Source organism: Mustela putorius, unplaced genomic scaffold (assembly GCF_011764305.1).
Source record: "Mustela putorius furo isolate JIRA1106 unplaced genomic scaffold, ASM1176430v1.1 tig00003972_pilon_pilon_pilon, whole genome shotgun sequence".
Taxonomy (NCBI): domain Eukaryota; kingdom Metazoa; phylum Chordata; class Mammalia; order Carnivora; family Mustelidae; genus Mustela; species Mustela putorius.
In genome coordinates, this window is record NW_025422115.1 from 26,408,688 (window position 1) to 26,427,272 (window position 18,585).

The 18,585-nt window shown below is 53.4% G+C and overlaps 1 protein-coding gene across 1 annotated transcript in view; it reads left to right on the forward strand.

Moving 5' to 3' along the window:
• Positions 1-538: 538 nt before the first annotated feature.
• PRPF6 (pre-mRNA processing factor 6) overlaps positions 539-18,585 on the forward strand; it is a 40,526-nt gene continuing 22,479 nt past the window's right edge. Inside the window, exons 1-10 of the mRNA XM_045070773.1 lie at positions 539-672; positions 2,022-2,190; positions 4,163-4,281; positions 6,670-6,748; positions 7,213-7,389; positions 7,618-7,773; positions 12,499-12,593; positions 12,940-13,096; positions 13,919-14,081; positions 18,199-18,317. Of these exons, the coding sequence (XP_044926708.1) occupies positions 602-672; positions 2,022-2,190; positions 4,163-4,281; positions 6,670-6,748; positions 7,213-7,389; positions 7,618-7,773; positions 12,499-12,593; positions 12,940-13,096; positions 13,919-14,081; positions 18,199-18,317 (1,305 nt within the window). The 5' untranslated portion in view covers positions 539-601. The remainder of the gene's footprint in view (positions 673-2,021; positions 2,191-4,162; positions 4,282-6,669; positions 6,749-7,212; positions 7,390-7,617; positions 7,774-12,498; positions 12,594-12,939; positions 13,097-13,918; positions 14,082-18,198; positions 18,318-18,585) is intronic.

An 18,585-nucleotide genomic window follows, 5' to 3' on the forward strand; every position in this document is an offset into this window, starting at 1 on the left:
CGCACATCCGCGGCAGCGGTCCACGGCCGCACAGCGGAGCGGCTCTGCCCGGACGGCTTAGGGCCAGCCCCGGGGCCAGCACAACTCCGAGGGGAGGCGAACGGCTACGCCTGATTCCGAGGGGTCCTGGGCGGCGGGGGTGCCGGGGGGGGGGCACAGGTCCCGCTCGCAGGGGGTACGTGCACGCAGTACGGGCGCGCAGGGAGGACGGCGGCCCCGGGCTCAGCGCTGAGGCCCCGCAGGGTTTGCCCGCAGGCTCTGCCCCGCAGGCTCTGCCCCGCAGGCTTTCTCCCGGGGGCTGCAGCTCCTGCACGTCTCCAGCAGGGCCGCCCGCACCCCTCCCCACGGGCGGGAGCCTCGCGCATGCGCCTGTCCCATCCCCTCGCCGCCGTCGCGGCCGGAAGTCGCTCTTCAGGAACTTCCGCCCGGGGACAGCAGGGTGGGCGGGGCCTCGTGCGCCCCGCGAGTTCTGCTTCCGGGTCGCGGGTGACGCTGGTCCCGCCGGCGCTTCCTGCTGAGAAACCGGGGTGGTCGGTGGTCTTCAGCCCGCGGCCGCGGCTTCCGTCCGGTCCCTTCCCGGCCCCTCGTCATCACCGGCGCCATGAACAAGAAGAAGAAGCCGTTCCTGGGCATGCCCGCGCCGCTGGGCTACGTGCCGGGGCTGGGCCGGGGGTGAGGCCTGGGGCGCGCGGCGGGGCGGGGGCGGGGGCGCGCGGGGGGCGGGGGCGCGCGGCGGGCGGCGGGCGGCGGGCGGGGGCGGGCGGGGCTCGCTCCCCGCGCTCGTCCGGGGGAGGCCGCGCGGTGCCCCCGGGAGGAGGAGCGCGGGCGCGGCCCTGGGGCTGCGCGCCGGAGCCGAGGATGCTCGGCGTCAGCCGCCTTCGGCCTCTGGGACGCGAGTGGCGACTCCTCGGGCGGTGGCGGAGCCCGTGGGCGCCCCCGTCGGCCGAAGCGCGAGCCGTGCCCCGCCGGCGCTGCTGCCCGTCCTGCGGCGCGCGGAGAAACGCTCGGCCCCGGCAGGCCGGGTGTGCGGGGCCGGGTGTGCGGGGCCGGGTGTGCGGGGCCGGGCGCGCGGGCTACCGTAAACTGTCGAATAAATGAGCGGCCACCGTCGTTCTGTCTGTCTGGTCATTGGTTTGTTGAGGACGAGCCCCGGGCTTCCTTGGGGGGTGTGGTGTCCGCCTCTGTGGGGAACACACGGTCTCGCTTGCGGACACCGTCTTCGCGGCGCCTGCCGTCTGCTGGAGCCGTGCGGGGACTGCGTGCCTAAGTCCACGGCGGGGAGCCGCCGCCGTCGGGGGATGCGCTGTGGGGCCGCAGCGGCCGAGCCCCCTGGGTAGAAGAGCTGCGTTTCGGGATGCAGAAGCTGGAGGCTCGGAGGAGCCGACGTCTCGTGTGCTGGGTAGCTGAGGAGGAAAGGCCCGCGTGGAGAGGAGGCGGGACTCGGGAAGAGTTTGTGTGAGCGGAGTGTTCGGGGAGTGGGGTCGGCGCGGCCAGAGCTGCAGCAGAGGCTGAGGCCTCCACGAGCCCTGGCCGGAGCTGGGCTGAAGCAGCCGGAAGGCCGGAGGCAGGGTGGCGGCTGGGTTCCCAGCTGTGGGGGGGTCCAGGTTTGGGGAGGGTGGACTCCGCAGAGCGTGAGGACGGATGGCGGGAGGAGGAGGGCAAGGGGGGCAGAGCTGAGGCTGCCGTGGTGCTGGGATGGCCCCGCAGCCGCCAGCTGAGACGACCCGGGGCCCTGCCGGGCGAACACAGGACAGGGGTTCCCACGGGGCCGCCGGGGGAGATGATCCGCAGGTCGTCAGAAGTGGGAGACTGGACGTTGGGAGGAGAGAGGGCCGGTGCCCTGGTGAATCTGTTAAGGAGAGTGTGGGGCGTGCGCTCCTCAGGGTCGGTCAGGAGTTTCTCACCGCAAGAGATCGTGCTGGTAATGTTGGAGTTTCTGGGCGACGTTAGGGAAAGACTGTGGAGGGGAGAGCAAAGGAGCGAGGTCACCAGGTGAGTGGGTGTCTTGGGGTCTCCTGCAGTGCCACTGGCTTTACCACCCGGTCAGACATTGGGCCCGCCCGCGATGCAAATGACCCTGTGGATGACCGCCACGCGCCCCCAGGCAAGAGGACCGTCGGGGACCAGATGAAGAAAAGCCAGGCGGCCGACGACGATGACGAGGATCTGAACGACACCAACTATGATGAGGTGACTTGCGGGGCGCCCCAGCCAGGCCTCAGGACGCCGACCAGCCCCTTAACCAGTGTGCTCGGGGAGGCGGGCGCGTCTGGGGTCTCAGCCTGTCTCCAGGGTGTCTTCAGCAGAGTGGGAGAGGGGAGCAGGGAGTCGGGGAAAGAAAAGTGCATGTTCTTTCTTCGGGAGAGATGCTCTGGCCCTCGGGTTTTGTCTCGGCGGGTCCTCGATGCAATTCCGAGTGGCGTTAGTGACGACACTTGATGCGGTTTGTCTCCGCGCGCACTCTGACGTCACTGGGGTTTGGGCATTGAGGTCTTCTTCAGACGTGTTCCGACAGAAGTTCTGCTCAGAGATAAAGATTTTTAAAATTTCAATTTGGGAATGATTTAAAACTTCCAGGGGGATTGCAAAAATAGTATAGGCGATTCCTGCGCACCCTCCACAGGCTTCTCGTCTTCTGTGACATCAGTACAGCTACTGACGTGGCAAGGTCATCTGCTCCGTAGGCCTTCCTGAATTCCACCGGTGTTTGGCTGGTGCCGTTTCTCATCCAGGACCCTGCATCACATGTACTTGTGTCTCTTAGTCTCCTCCCATTGGGTAGCCCCTCCATCTCTCATGCCCATGACACCTTTTTTTTAAAGGTTTATTTTTATTATTTTTAGAGAAAGAGAGTGCATGTGTACACACAGTTGGCAGGGGCAGACGGAGAAGGAGAGAGGATCTTTTAAAATTTTTTGTTATATTAGTCACCATAAAGTACATTATTAATTTTTAATGTAATGTTCCCTGATTCATTGTTTGCATATTCCTTGGACCCAGTGCTCCATGCGATCCGTGCCCTCCTTAATACCCACCACCAGGCTCACTCGTCCACCCCCCCCAACCCTCTGTTGGATTCCCAGAGTCCATAGTCCCTCGAGCTTCCACTCCCCCTCTGGTCCTCCCCACCCCCAGCTTTTTCCCTTCCTTCTCTGAAGTCCTCCTGCTACTCCTTATGTTATGCAAATAAGCGAAACCCTATGATGATTGTTTTTCCCTGCTTGGCTTATTTCACCCAGCACAGTCTCTAGTCCCATCCGTGTTGGTGCAGATGGCGGGTGTTCATCCTTTCTGATGGCAGAGTAATATTCCTCGCATACGTGAACCACAGCTTTATCCATCTGTCTGTTGAAGGGCGTCTCAGCTCCTTCCACAGTTTGGCTCTCGTGGACATGGCTGCTACGAGCATTGCCGTGCGTGTGCCCCTTTTCCCTCCGTTGGTATCTTCGGGGCAAATACCCATAGAACGAGTGCTCGCTTGTAGGGTAGCTGTATTTTTAACGTTTTGAGGTACCTCCGCGCTGTTTGGCAAAGTGGATGCACCCCCTTGCATTCCGACAGTGTGAGAGTGCTCCCCTTTTTGGGGAGAGGGAATCTTAAGCAGATCCTTAATCAGATCCCGCAGCCCGATGTGGGGCTCCATCTCATGATCCTGACAGCATGACCTGAGCCAAAATCAAGAGTCAGATGCTCCACCAGCCGAGCCACCCAGGTGCCCCTAACACACACACACACACACACACCCGCCCTCTGGCGCATCTGTAGAACACTGGTGAGTCATTTTGCTTTCCTTCATTTGGGGTTGTCTGATTGGAAACAATTACTCAGCAAGCATTTTCTTCTTTTTTTTTTTTTTTTTTTTTTTTTCTTTTTAAAGATTTTATGTATCCATTTGACAGAGAGAAATCACAAGTAGATGGAGAGGTAGGCAGAGAGAGAGAGAGGAGGAAGCAGGCCCCCCGCTGAGCAGAGAGCCCCATGCGGGACTCGATCCCAGGACCCTGAGATCATGACCCGAGCCGAAGGCAGCGGCTTAACCCACTGAGCCACCCAGGCGCCCAGCAAGCATTTTCTAACGAGAAGTGTTCTTTGTTTCTGCTCGAGGGGATTGAGGGGATTGTGTTGGAGGAAAAGCTGACCCTCGGTGTTGTTTTGTGCTTAGTTTAATGGCTATGCTGGGAGCCTCTTCTCAAGTGGGCCCTATGAAAAAGACGACGAGGAAGCAGATGCTATTTATGCAGCTCTAGATAAAAGGATGGATGAAAGAAGAAAAGAAAGAAGGTAAGAGAAATTAGTGCCCTTTACACTATGATTACCCAACTTCATTTATCTGCCATTTTTAAAATACATTTTTTAAAAGAAGATTTTACTTATTTTGAGCGTGAGAGAGAACATGAGAGAGCACAAGTGAGGGAGAGGGAGGCTGAGCGGGACCCGGCGCGGGCGTGGTCCCAGGACCCTGAGATCACAAGGCAAACGCTTAACTGACTAAGCCCCCAGGTGCCCCTATTTTATTATATTATTTTATCTTATCTTATTTTATTTTAAGTGGGCTCCACACCCAGCATGGAGCCCAGTATGGGGCTCAAACTTACACCCCTGAGATCAAGACCTGAGCTGAAATCAAGAGCCAGACAGTTAACTGACTGAGCCACCCAGGTGCCCCTGTCTATTTATTTGTAAAGATTTTATTCTTTTTTATTCTTAATATTTTATTTATTTATTTGACAGAGAGACAGCGAGAAAGAAAGCACCAACAGGGGAGCAGGAGAGGGGGAAGCAGGCTTTCCGCTGAGCAGGGAGCCTGATGTGGGGCTCGATGCCCGGACCCTGGGATCATGACCTGAGCCAAAGGCAGATGCTTAACCACTGAGCCACCCAGGCGCCTCATAATTATTTTATTTTATTATATTTTTTAAAAGATTTTATTTATTTATTTGACAGACAGAGATTACAAGTAGGCAGAGAGGCAGGCGGTGGGGGCGGGGAGGAAGCAGGCTCCCCGCTGAGCGGAGAGCCCGATGTGGGACTCCATCCCAGGACCCTGGGATCATGACCTGAGCCGAAGGCAAAGGCTTTAACCCACTGAGCCACCCAGGCGCCCCAATCATTTTACTTTTAAGTAATCTATACACCTGTGGGGCTCAAACTTCCATCCCTGAGATCAAGAGTTACATGTTCTCCTGATGAGCCAGCCGGATACCCCTATATTTATCCAACTTTAAAAGATAGTCTTGCTTTGGTATATTTCAGACATGGACAAAGTTGCATAGTATGTGTGTCTGCTCAGCTCTCAGGCAACCTGGATCTTGGTTTGTGGCAGCCTCACTTGGAGAAACACCAGGCTACTGGAGAGTAATCTTAGGTACTAGAGTGGAGAGCTTAAGATCTCTGTGGCTTTCCAGAAAGGGATGGAATTTGGAGGATTATTCTGACCACAAGTGAGGATTACTGTCTTCTTTGAGATGGGTGTAGTAGTCTTGGTTAATGTGTATTAAGTAATTAGGAAGTTCAGTGAAGATGACAAATGAATATGTAAATCCTCGCAGGCAGGGCTTATGTCTCGAGAATGTCATTCCACAGATCCATGTTGGGACACACCTGTGCGGATTTAGGCTGGGCTGGTGGGGACAGACTGTAGTGAGCTGGAGGGGGCAGGCGTCCTCTGTCTTTGGGGGCCTGCTTAAGAGAAGACTATTCGCGGTGCTCATGTTTATCTGTGGGGCTCTCAGGTGGGCGTCTTGCACTGAACTTTGGTCTAGCAACAATTTTTTAAAAAGATTTTATTTACTTACTTATTTGAGCAAGAGAGCACATGCAGAAGTGAGGGTTGAGGGGTGGGGCAGAGGGAGAGGGAGAAGCGGACTGCCCGGCGAGCAGGGAGGCCGACACAGGCCCGGTTCCAGGACTCTGAGATCGTGACCTGAGCCAAAGGCAGACATTTAACTGATTGAGCCACCCAGGGGCCCCTGAGGTTTAGCAAGTTTGTTTATTGCTGTTACCTCAGCTCCCGGAGCGGTGTTTATCTTCTCCAAGCACGTCATTCCTCCCAGTACGTTCATATTCCTGGTATTTTCCTTTTACTTTATGGGAGAAAACGTAAATCTTAATGTTAGGAACCATTAGCTGTATAGGTCACAGTAACCCACAGATTTCCTGTGAGTGCCTAGACCTGGTCCTCTATCACCAGAACACAGTAGCTCTCCATCCCTGAAGACCAGTCGCGGGGGTGATGAGACAGCCCGTTAGTTCGGCACGAGCAGAGAGCTGTCTGGAGAGGCACACAGACTGCTTGGAAGCGGCAGAGGCAGTGACAGGCAGAAAGTCAGATGGGCAGCTGGGGCAGAGGGTCGGCTTTCCGGAATCTTCTTAAGGTGGCCCTACCTTTGGAATTTTGTAGAAGTTTAAAGCTATAAATACACTCATGTTCAAATCCAAGTATGTGTATCAGAGTAAGACAGCTTGTTTTTGTTTTAGTGAGTCTCCGCCTGCTTCCGTTTGGTGGATGACCGAGTAAGTGTGGTTGTGGATGTGCGTCTCGCTGCCTCCGACACAGCTGCTGAGTGCGCGGGGCTGCGCTTCTGGTGATTTAATTACGTGTAATGAAATGACTTTTTCTTAGAATGGATTTCCAGTATCTCTAACGCACACACACATTTTACTTCCTAGGGAGCAAAGGGAGAAAGAAGAAATTGAGAAATACCGTATGGAACGCCCCAAAATCCAACAGCAGTTCTCAGACCTCAAAGTAGGTGGATGGATAGCATGCACCTAACCTACTCAGCAGAGAATTGGGTAGAATTGATGAGACTTTACTAACTTTGCTTTTTTGGTCTTTATTAAATTCAGATGGCAGAGGAAGGTTCCTGCCTTTGTGTGTTTAACTTTGTGTTATGTGTGCAAAGAATGTCCCTTCTCCCTCCACTGAAAAAAAATGAGACATTTGAACTTACTTTCTTAGTAACTTTAACTCTATTTGTACATAAAGTTTTCCGGACTGTATCTTCTGGGCTTTGACAGAACAGTTTACATTTGAATGAAGTAGAGCAGATCCAACAAATTGAATTTCAAAGTGAAGTAGATCATTTCTGCATCAAAATTCTTTCTAAACCATGACAGTTTGGAGGTTAGGGGTCAAGGAGAGCATAGTTTTTCTTGTGCATATGAAATCTTGCCAGAGAATAAATGTTTTGGGGGGGCAAATGTTTCCAGAGGAAGTTAGCAGAAGTCACAGAAGAAGAGTGGCTGAGCATTCCTGAGGTCGGCGATGCTAGAAACAAGCGTCAGCGGAACCCGCGCTATGAGAAGCTGACTCCTGTTCCCGACAGTTTCTTTGCCAAACATTTGCAGACTGGAGAGAACCATACTTCAGTGGATCCCCGACAAACTGTGAGCATCGGAAGAGGAGGCAAATAGTTCTTTAGTTTGGTTAGGTGGGTGGTAGTGGGAGCCATGGGTGGTGGTAGAGTGAGTGTGTCTGTAGTTGAGAAGCTGGGCTGTGTGGAGACTGTGCGGCCCCAGGTCTGTCAGGCTACCATGGAAAGATGGCAGAGTTGATAGGATTCTTCTGCATGAAGATGCAATCCAGTGTTTTTTGTCCTCCGCTCCCACCCCCAGCAATTTGGAGGTCTTAACACACCCTATCCAGGCGGACTGAACACTCCATACCCCGGTGGGATGACACCTGGATTGATGACGCCTGGCACCGGTGACCTGGACATGAGGAAGATAGGCCAAGCACGGAACACGCTGATGGACATGAGGCTGAGCCAGGTGGGTCCTGTCACGTGACATCATCCTGCAAAGTAGGACGTTTTCTGATGGTAAAACTGATCTTCTGTCAGTGGAAAATCCATCTTTCCAAGTCCTTTATCACAAGATAGCAGACCTGTGATGATGTCGTTTCTTGTCCCATCGTAAAGATCAGCAGGACCCCGCATGCAGACGGGTGTGTGTGTCCGCCCCCAGCTCCTGCATGGGTGCGGTGTGGCCCGTGTGGCACTCCCGCCCCCCTCTTGGGGCTTGAGGACTGTTGCCGCTGACAGAGGGCAGCCTGGCAGGCAGGCTGAATGAAGGCGCTGAGGACAGGCCGCGGGCCCGCTGTTGCTGAAGCTTAGTCCTTCCGGCCTTGACGCAGAAATCAAGTGCGCGTGTGCGTCCACCGTGGACTGTCTCTCAGCCATAGGAAAGAGTGAGATCTTGTCATTTACAGCAGTATGGGCGGGCCCAGAAGGTGTTAGAGTGAAACGGTCAGAAAAAGTCAAGTACCATATGACGTGATTGATGAAGAAATCCACCAACCGAAAACCAGACTCTGCAACACAGAGAACAGATGGGTGGTTGCCCAGGTGGTGGGGGGTGTTTGGAAGCGGGTTAGAAAGTACTAACCTCCGCTTACAGAGCCGTCAGGGAGATGAAAAGGGCAGTGTAGGGAGTATGGTCCGAAACGTGATGTGTGGTGACCGCGCTTATGGGGCGAACACCGAGTGATGTGTATGAAGCTGTCGAACCATTGTTCATTGTACGCTAATTATACTCCAGTAAAAAACGTTAGGTGCACGTAACTTCTGCCTGCACTTGAATGAATAGTTCAGTTCTCTAGAAGACCCTTTCTAATTATGACATGCACACCAGAAGCCATGAAGCCAAAGACTTTAACATTTGCTTCGGATAGGGCGCCTGGGTAGCTCAGTGCGTTAAGCCGCTGCCTTCGGCTCGGGTAGTGATCTCAGGGTCCTGGGATCGAGTCCCGCATCAGGCTCTCTGCTCGGCAGGGAGCCTGCTTCCCTCTCTCTCTCTCTCTCTCTGCCTGCCTCTCTGCCTACTTGTGGTCTCTGTCTGTCAAATAAATAAATCTTAAAAAAAAAAATTGTTTTGGATACAAGTTAAAAACTCGTGTGTAGTAGAAAGCCCTGTAAGGTCAGACAGAGAAACGGGGAACAAGAGTGCTCGTACGCTGGACCGCCAGTGGTGGCCGTGTGCGTGAGCTCTGCGTGCACACGAGATGCCTTTGCACACACTTCCGGGATTCCCAGGGCTGCTTACTCACACCACTAGGGCATGAAGTGGGTGTGCAGTGGGAGCTTCGTGATGAATTACTTTAAGAAAAGCTTTCACCTGGACGTGGAAAGGTAGTGTAGTATTCAGCCATTACTGTTTGAGGCAGTGGGAAACTTGTACATTTTTTTTTTTTTAAAGATTTTATTTATTTGGGGCGCCTGGGTGGCTCAGTGGGTTAAGCCGCTGCCTTCGGCTCAGGTCATGATCTCAGGGTCCTGGGATCGAGTCCCGCATCGGGCTCTCTGCTCAGCGGGGAGCCTGCTTCCTCCTCTCTCTCTCTCTGCCTGCGTCTCTGCCTACTTGTGATCTCTGTCAAATAAATAAATAAAATCTTAAAAAAAAAAAATTCTTTAAAAAAAAAAAAAGATTTTATTTATTTATATGACAGAGAGAGATCACAAGTAGGCAGAGAGGCAGGCAGAGAGAGAGAGAGGCGGAAGCAGGCTCCCTGCCGAGCAGAGAGCCCGATGCGGGACTCGATCCCAGGACCCTGAGATCATGACCTGAGCCGAAGGCAGCGGCTTAACCCACTGAGCCACCCAGGTGCCCCGAAACTTGCACATTTTAATTGAACTTTTACTCTACTTGAATTTTTTATGGTGAGCAAACATTTTATAATAAAAACGAGTAGCGGGTGCCTGGGTGGCTCAGTGGTTAAGCTGCTGCCTTTGGCTTGGGTCATGATCTCAGGGTCCTGGGATCGAGTCCCACATCGGGCTCTCTGCTCAGCAGGGAGCCTGCTTCCTCCTCTCTCTCTCTCTGCCTGCCTCTCTGCTTACTTGTGATTTCTCTCTGTCAAATAAATAAATAAAATCTTTAAAAAAAAAAAAGTAAATTAAAAAAAAAATAAAATAAAATAAAAACGAGTAGCTTGTAAATTTAAAAACTGCATGTTTTTATGTTCCTGGCTGTGTGCTTTGTCAGTTGGAAAGTAGTTCACTGTTTATGGGTATCATGATTTAATCTGTGATAGACTTTTTGGGTTCTTACTTTTTTTGCTATGACAGTATTTTGGTGAACCTCTCGTGATTCTATCATTTAAGTAAACATTGTTATAGTATCTTTAAAGTGGAATTAATGGATTTTTTTTTTTCACTTAAAGACTAAATTGTCTCTTGGCATTTCAGAGTCTGCAAGTGCTGAGTTGAGGGCACCCCTTCTCTTGTCCTCATGGATCTGAGGGCAGGCCCCTGTCCCCGCCCTCTAACAAGCAAGCTCGTTTCGGGTTTTGTTAGTGCTGAGGTCGAGCATCTTTCCTCGTATGTTAGTCAGTCTTTGGCAGTTCTGTGACAAGCTTTTTTTTGGTCATTTGCTCTGCCCATTTCCCTCCTAAGTTTGCTTTGATAAAACTTGCCATTTCTTTTGCATGTGTCTTTATAGCTGTTACTCTTCTAGACTTGTTTGTGCAATGTAAAAAAGAACTTCTTCGTGGGGATGCCTGGGTGGCTCAGTTGGTTGGACGACTGCCTTCGGCTCAGGTCATGATCCCGGAGTCCCAGGATCGAATCCCACATCAGGCTCCCAGCTCCATGGGGAGTCTGCTTCTCCCTCTGACCTTCTCCTCGCTCATGCTCTCTCTCACTGTCTCTCTCTCTCAAATGAATAAATAAAATCTTAAAATTTTAAAAAAAAAAAAAAAAAAAAAAAAAAAAAAAAAAAAAGAACTTCTTCGTTTCTTTTAAGATTTTTTTTTAAAGATTTTATTTATTTATTTGACAGAAATCACAAGTGGGCAGAGAGGCGGGCAGAGAGAGAGGAGGAAGCAGGCTCCCCGCTGAGCAGAGAGCCCGAAGCGGGACTCGATCCCAGGACCCTGGGATCATGACCTGAGCCGAAGGCAGAGGCTTAACCCTCTGAGCCACCCACGCGCCCCTCTTTTAAGATTTTGTTTGATGCCAAACAAAAGGAGATGGCGAGGTAGGGAGCACAAGCAGGGGGAGCTGGAGAGGGAGAAGCCAGAGGGCTACTGCTCAGTATACCTAGAGCATGTGACTCTTGATCTAAGGGTCCTGAGTTCAAGCCCCATGTTGGGCACAGAAGTTACTTGGGGCGGGGATGGGCGGGAACAGAGCCCAGAAATATGGTCGACTGATCTAGGACAGAGGAGCAGAGGCAACGTGACAGAGCAAGGAGGTCCTCTTCTGCAAACGGTGCTTTACGTCCCCGTGCAGACTCACACCCTCTGCTGCTCTGGTGACTGAGCCGGCCAGGCGCCCCTTGCTCTCTCCTCTCCCACCGCTGTGTTTGTCTAGTGTTTCAGCGTCACGCACGCTGTCTTGGTCTCCATGGCTCTGCAGTAGGTCTTGACGTCGGGTGGCAGTAGCCCTCTGGCTTTCTGCTGCTCCGGGGTCGCCTTAGCTCTGGCAGGTCTTGGTTTCTCTGTGGAAGCGCTAGAATCAGTTTGTCGCTATCCGCAGAATGGCTTGCTGGCATCTTACTGGGATTGTGTGGGCTCTGCAGATGAGGATGGGAAGAACGGACATCTTCATGGTGTGAAGTCTTCCTGTCCAGGAACATGGACCGTCTCTTCGTTCATCTGCTGCTTTGATTTCTTTGATCAGAGTTTTGGAGATCTCGTGGAGATCCTATGTGTTTGTTAGATTAATACGTTAAGCATTTCGTGTTTTTGGTGCTAATGTAAATGATGACTGTGTTTTTAATTTCAGATTCATTTTATTCATTGTTGGTGTATAAGAAAATGGCTTTTGGGGCACTTGGGTGGCTCAGTGGGTTAAGCCTCTGCCTTCGGCTCAGGTCATGATCTCAGGGTCCTGGGATCGAGCCCCGCATCGGGCTCTCTGCTCGGTGGGGAGCCTGCTTCCCCCTCTCTCTCTGCCTGCCTCTCTGCCTGCTTGTGATCTCTGTCTGTCAAATAAATAAATAAAAATCTTTTTAAAAAATGACTTTTCTATGTCCACCTTCTGTTCTGTAGCCTTACTAAAATCGTTTCTATGTTGATTCTTCGGGTTTTCAACGTCAACAGTTACCTGCAGACAGAGCTTTCTCTTTTCCACCCCAGTCTGTGCCGCTTCCTCCTCTTGTTGCCGTAGGGCCGAGCACTCTCTGCCCATGCTCGGTTTGTGGGCTTTTTGAAGTTTATTATCGTGGTGATTTTAAGACTCACAGCCGGAGGGAATGGTATAATGAATTGCTGTTTGATAATCTTTTACTTTATAATTTCTAGGTTTCACTCATTTTAAGTAGACTTAAGTATTTTTTGTGGGGTCTTTATGATTTCTTCTTTTAAAATGTATATCTTTGTCTTATAGATATGAAATTTGTGATCACAAACTGTTGTCTGAGTTCCGGTTTTCCTACTTTTACAGTGTCTATGTTCACTGGGGATCAGAATTGTGGGCGGGGTTCCGGGGCCTCTGGACACGTGGTTTTGGGCATCTTTGACTCTCTGCAATGCCCTTGGCTTGGCCTGTGTTGTAGGTGTCTGACTCGGTGAGTGGGCAGACTGTGGTCGACCCCAAAGGCTACCTGACAGACTTGAACTCCATGATCCCGACCCACGGAGGGGACATCAAGTGAGTGCTCTGTGGCACCGGTGGGGTTGGGCGGGGCTCGGGTTGCCTAGAATATGTTGGATTTTATTTGAAAGATAAGCAGCCAAAATGGGATGGGGGTATTCTAAGAAATACACAGTGAAGTGGGTTTATCCTGCACTTATCTCTGTGTGCGTTGTGGGTACTGACTGTGTTGTGAATGATAGTCCGAGTCCGTGTGCATGCTGAGCTAACCATGTCCTCCACTGTTAACTTCTATCACTTCAACATCAGATCTGATAGTTGCTATGTTGGTGCCTGCGTTCTGGGGCTGGGCGCGTCCTCAGCAGTGTGGCGGCCGACCCTGTCTGCTTTCTCGCCCTTGCAGTGACATCAAGAAGGCACGGCTGCTCCTCAAGTCTGTTCGGGAGACGAACCCTCATCACCCACCAGCCTGGATTGCATCAGCCCGCCTGGAAGAAGTCACCGGGAAGCTGCAAGTCGCGCGAAACCTCATCATGAAGGGGACAGAGATGTGCCCCAAGGTAAGGCCTGAGTTAGAGCATTTTCCTGGAAGGCGGCATAGTGCCAGCCCCTTGAGGGACCCTGGGTGGCTGTAGTAGGCGGGACACCCGTGGGATGTGAACTTAGGTAGACTCGCCTGTCTGCCTTTTGGTGTTGGAACTGCAGACAGTACGACAGTCAAGAGGAAAGAGGGGGAAAAGCGGGGAAAGGCTTTGCCTGCTTACTTTCACTTAGAGTGAAGGCCCACCTACGATTAGTTTAATGCCAGGATAACCTTAACAAGAAGGCTAAATTGGTCAGCTTTTCTGGCCCACCTAATGTAAGAAACGTGAAGATTAATGTAAGTCTTAGGAGACCATTCCAGCACTTTTTTGGGAGGTAGAGTGACTAGATAAGCTTTGAAAAGTGCTCTGATAACCTCTAAAGGCCCCTCTCTGTTGTGCAGCCTGGGGTGCCCTTGGCAGTGGAAGATACCCTCTCCGAATACTTATGCCAGGACATCGGGCCTCAGTGAGGACTTCCCAGGGCATTGCACAGCCGTGTGCTGATAGGTTTCTGTTTTGTCATTGGTTGACCTGTCACCCTGAAGCACAGTCTGTGTGCTTCTCTCATGGTGCTGTTGTGTGTCTCCCCGACTTGGGGACACAGAGGTGCTGTAGCCGCAGTGCCAAGTAGTGACATTACCGGGGTCTCTGGTGCAGGTATACGCGAGGCCAAGCTGGCGGGCTTTGGTGTGATTGTAAACCTGGAAACATGGTCCGACGAGCCCGCCCCGTCCCTGAGGCTCAGTCTCAGCCTCCACCTCGCACCTCCACTTCCTGTTCCTTTGTTTTGCCCCACAGAGTGAAGATGTCTGGCTGGAAGCAGCCAGGTTGCAGCCTGGGGACACAGCCAAAGCTGTGGTGGCCCAAGCTGTCCGTCACCTCCCACAGTCTGTTAGGATCTACATCAGAGCAGCAGAGCTGGAAACGGACATTCGTGCCAAGAAGCGGGTTCTTCGGAAAGGTGAGCCTCCGTGGGGACGGCGTCAGCGGCAGGTGCCTCTGGGGCTGTGGTCCCCAGACGTCTAGTCCCCAGGACCGTGTAGTAGATGGTGCTCTCGAGTTCGTTCTAGAGCAGATGGGGGGGAGAGGGTCGACGAGGAGGAAACCTGTGCAGATGGCGTATTCTGCTTGAACTTGGGGTGTGGGTCAGATAAGGTACATCGTGTGGGATAGGGGGCAGTTTCCAGTGAGGGCTCAGCTCTCGTTTGTAAGTTGTGTGTTTGAGTAAAACATTAGAGGGGTATGACATCTGGCCATGCGCGTGTTTTCACACATGGTTTCTTTGTTGGACAGAGGCCAGGCGGAGTCCCCTTGCGTGTGACCCTGACCGTGTGTGCTTGTGTGCATTCGTTCAAGCGTGTGTTTCTCTCCTGGGTCTGGTTTCCTGATTGCAGCCCTATGACCCATTAAATACTCAGAGCCAGTCTCTTAAAATGCGGCCAGGAACAGAAAGTTAGCACGGTCTTGGTTTATAGAAATCATCTTATATTGGGTCACCTGGATGGCTCGGTCAGTTGGGCATCCAACTTCTGGTTTTGACTCAGGTCATGATCTCGTGATCGTGGGGTCCAGCCCTGCCGTGCGTGGGGAGTCTGCCTCAGATTCGTTCTTCCTCTCTGTTTGTTTCCTCTCTCCCTCCTTCTCTCTCTCTCGAGTAGATAAATTAATAAAATCTTCAAAAGGAACGAAATCAACTTCTCTTTTTTCAGTCAGAAAAATAGTTCTTTAATGACAAACACATTAAATTCTGGGTAATTAGCATTATTTATTTAGGAAAGCTCTCCTGAGTCTCGCCTGCCACAGTCTCATGATGAATGGTCAGCATGTCTTTGGGGCCACGCCTTTTTCACCACCAGATCACCTGGGTTCATGTCCAGCTGGCTTCACATTTGGAGAGGGGAGTGGGCTCGGAGGGAGGCTGCGAGCAGTGTTGAGTGATGACCTTTCCAGGACGTCCCAGATCTCTGGGGCAGTGGCTGTCCTGGCTCTGTTTCCCTTAGAGAGCCGTGTTGAGGTAGAAAGAACCCCGAGTCCCCGAGCCAGCCTCTGTCCCTGCCCCTGTCCTTAGAGTACTTCTAGAAACAGCATTCTTTTTTCAGGTGCCTGGGGCAAAGCCAGGTGCTGCCTCATTTAGTGCTTCACTTAGTTCTTGGTGAAAACAGGTACTTCCAGCAGTGACTTAGGACGCCCTGCCAGCCCTTAGTCGCTGGCATGTGAGCTCCAGGTCTCAGTTGGATGCTGCTGACATCTTAGTCCTTTGTTGGGAGAACTTGAGCTTGGGATGCTAGTTTGACACCTGAAGAGGCCGAGTGACCTTGAGCAGGAAACCTGACCTCGGAGCTGCAGTGTCCTTACCTATAATGGCACACATGGGCCTGTGGCTGGACCATTGGCTGCTTCCTGTCAGTTCACCTCACCACAATAAGGCACGAAGCTCTGTGTTACTCTGTAATTAACACAGTCCTCTAAAAGGGAGGTTATTTTACCTCCAAACCCCGTATTGTGGTGTGCAAAGCATAGCAGCCTCCAGCAGCTCTCGGTGTTGGGTCACCGTGAGCACACAGCACCTGAGTGTCCTCCCTGCCAGGGCGGGGGTGGGGGGGGCTGGAGGTCGTGGCTGAGCCCCTCCTCTGCTGGCAGGTAGATCTGGTTCAGACTGGTCCTTCCCATCTGGGCTGCCCCTTCCGCACCAGTGCGTGGACCCTGTCCAGGTAGCCTTGCAACATGGTAGCTGCCTCCCGAAAGACTCTGGGTCGGCGCTGGGCACGAGCTGGGTCGGCGCTGGGTTGGCCGGCAGCACCGGGCTGTACCTTCAGTGCTGGGATTGCCAAGGGGTCACCAGCACAGGAGTTCCCACTGTTTCCGGAAAAGTGGAGACACAGGTTCCTTGGTGTCATACCCATCTCTGGGTGAAGTTAGTGACTCTGTAAGTTCCGTCCCACGGGCACGTTCTGTACCCTGGAGGCTGAATTCCGGAGTTTACTTCCATTGATAACCCCGTGTTCGCAGAGAAGGAAGGTAGAGGCGGAGTCGGGAACACGCGTCTGCAGAAGCAGCAGGACACGGGCAGTCCTGAGCCCTCGTTTCTCTGGCCGTTCCTGGGCCGGCGGTTGGCACCTTCTGCTAGCCCCTACCTGATCAGGGCTCTGTCCGTGGACCGGGGGCTCAGACTGTTGTTCCTGCACGGGCTCTGTCCTCAGTGCTCTTGCTTTCTTGGGCTGCTGCACTGTGTGAACTAACCCTTAGGAGTGGGAATCTGGAGCCAGTGCTTGGGACTCTCTGGGCTCTCGTCCCCCAGGACACCGTGGCAGCTCAGCCTCAGAGAGTCCAGACCCCGCTCTCCAGCCAGGGCCGGTGCACTGGCGTCAGAAGACGGAGAGGCGGGCGCCTGCCTCTGCGTTCAGTGTGGCATCGCCGGGGCTCTGCGCCGCAGGGGGCGAATCTTCCCGTGGGAGGAGGCCTCCTGACAGCAGAGCTCCCAGGTCAACACAGAGGCGGGAACCAGCTCTCCCACTGGGTTCTGCTGTGTGGCCTGGGGAGCGCTTGGGTGTCACTGCTTTTTCCCCGACCTGTGTGAACCACCACTGTAGGGTTTTGTTTTGTTTTGGCGTCCTGTAAGGTCGAGGCCCATTGCTTCAGGGTGTTTCTCCGGCGGTGTTCTGACTGCTCAGTGCTGTCCTACTGTTCTGCTAGGCCTTGGCTCCACATGATGGGGCTGTGGAAGGCCAGGCCCTCCGATGGCCGGAACCCTTTGCTGCACATCTTCTGTGTGAGGAAAGTTTCTTGAACACATGATGGGGGTGTGGTGCTGGCTAAGGTCGGTAGGCAGGGAAGGCGCCAACCCAGGAAGAGCTGGGCCCTGCCCCTCCAGGTGGAATGGGTCCAGGATATCAGCCTAGTCCGGGGACTGACTAGGGAACAATTCTCTGGGCAGGGACTTGGCTCAGCGGCATCATTGGGTCACCCTTGGGAGGATTCCATGAACCCCGAGTGGCCCTTGTGGTCCTGCTCTGTGTGCACAGCCCCATGGCGCAGGTGGGGGCCACGTGTGCCCTGAGGCCCGGCAGCTGCTGGGGCCGGAGAGGGAGGCTTGGCGTATCACATCCTGGCTTCATCCAGGTGTCCTCAGAGGCCCTGTTCTGTCCCTGATTTCATGCGAGAAACTTTGTGGGTCTACAGGCTCTGCATTATTAAATCTTAGGTCTGTTTTCCACATGCTTGGCCCTTGCGTTTTTGAGAAATAGGAGCCCTTTGGGGTCTGCCTTAGAGGTGCTCTGGCTTCCTGATGGTGACCTAAGCTGGGCTGTTCTCTGTCCGCCCACCCCCGCAAGGGGCTCACTAGGGGGCCTGGCCTCGCTCTCCCTAAGGCTCACGTTGCAGAGCTCTGTGTTTATCTGCCTTTTGGGGGCTTTTTGGTGAATTGTGTGTGAAGAAAGGGCTCTGTTGCTTAAACCAAGGTTTGGAAGTTTCTGGATTGCAGAAAGTGGTAGCTTTTCGGGGTGTCTGTCCCCCTTCCCTGATGTTCCTCCATATGCTGGCTGCCTCTGGGCCACCAAGGGAATCCACCTGCTTGGCTGCCGTCAGCATGATGTCACCACACAGTGCACCTCGGGGACCGTGAAGGAGCTGGTGCCCAGCCAGCCCTCCGATGCACGCCACCCTGGAGAGATGCATATCCCAGGGCCACTTCTGTTTTCTTTTCCTGTGATTTCTACACACTCCCACACAACCTGCCTGGCCTTCACGTGAAGGGGGTTGCCTTCTTGTGGTTGCGTGGCTTTGTTTTGTGACATTGAGTTTCAAGCCTGAGTGGGAGCAGAGACATTGCACAGCCCCTGTGTCACCTCCTGTCGCCTGCTGTGCCTCCGCCTTGGTTACGATTCAGGGTGTTCCGCCTTGGTCTTGGTTGTGTCTGCCCCACATGTGAGGGGACCCGTATAAAGGGCAGGTGGACAACCTGGCCCGGTGCCAAGGAAGGGGTCTTCTGACCCTGCTGGCCGGAGTGTCCTCTGGGACTTGAGCGTCCTGCATCTGCTTCTGCTTTTCTGTGACCTGGTTTCTTGTCGGACCTTTCCTAGCCCTTGAACATGTTCCAAACTCCGTCCGCTTGTGGAAGGCGGCCGTTGAGCTCGAGGAGCCCGAAGATGCTAGAATCATGCTCAGCCGCGCCGTGGAGTGCTGCCCCACCAGCGTGGAGGTGAGTCTGCGGGCCCTGCCCGAGTCCGAGTGCGGCATCCACAGTGGCATCAGCGGAGCACTGAACTGTGATTTCTGGTCCCATGAGGCAGCGGGAAGTCACAGGAGGCCATCGTGAAACACAGCTGCCCAGCACAGTGACCGGCTGGCTTTGGCCCGTCGCGCTTCTGGTGGACGTGCAGAATGGAAGCTTAGCCTCTCTCGGGCCACTCCAGAGCTCTCTGTGCGGGGCAGTCTTTTTCAGGGGCCAGTCCCACGTCAACTCAGTT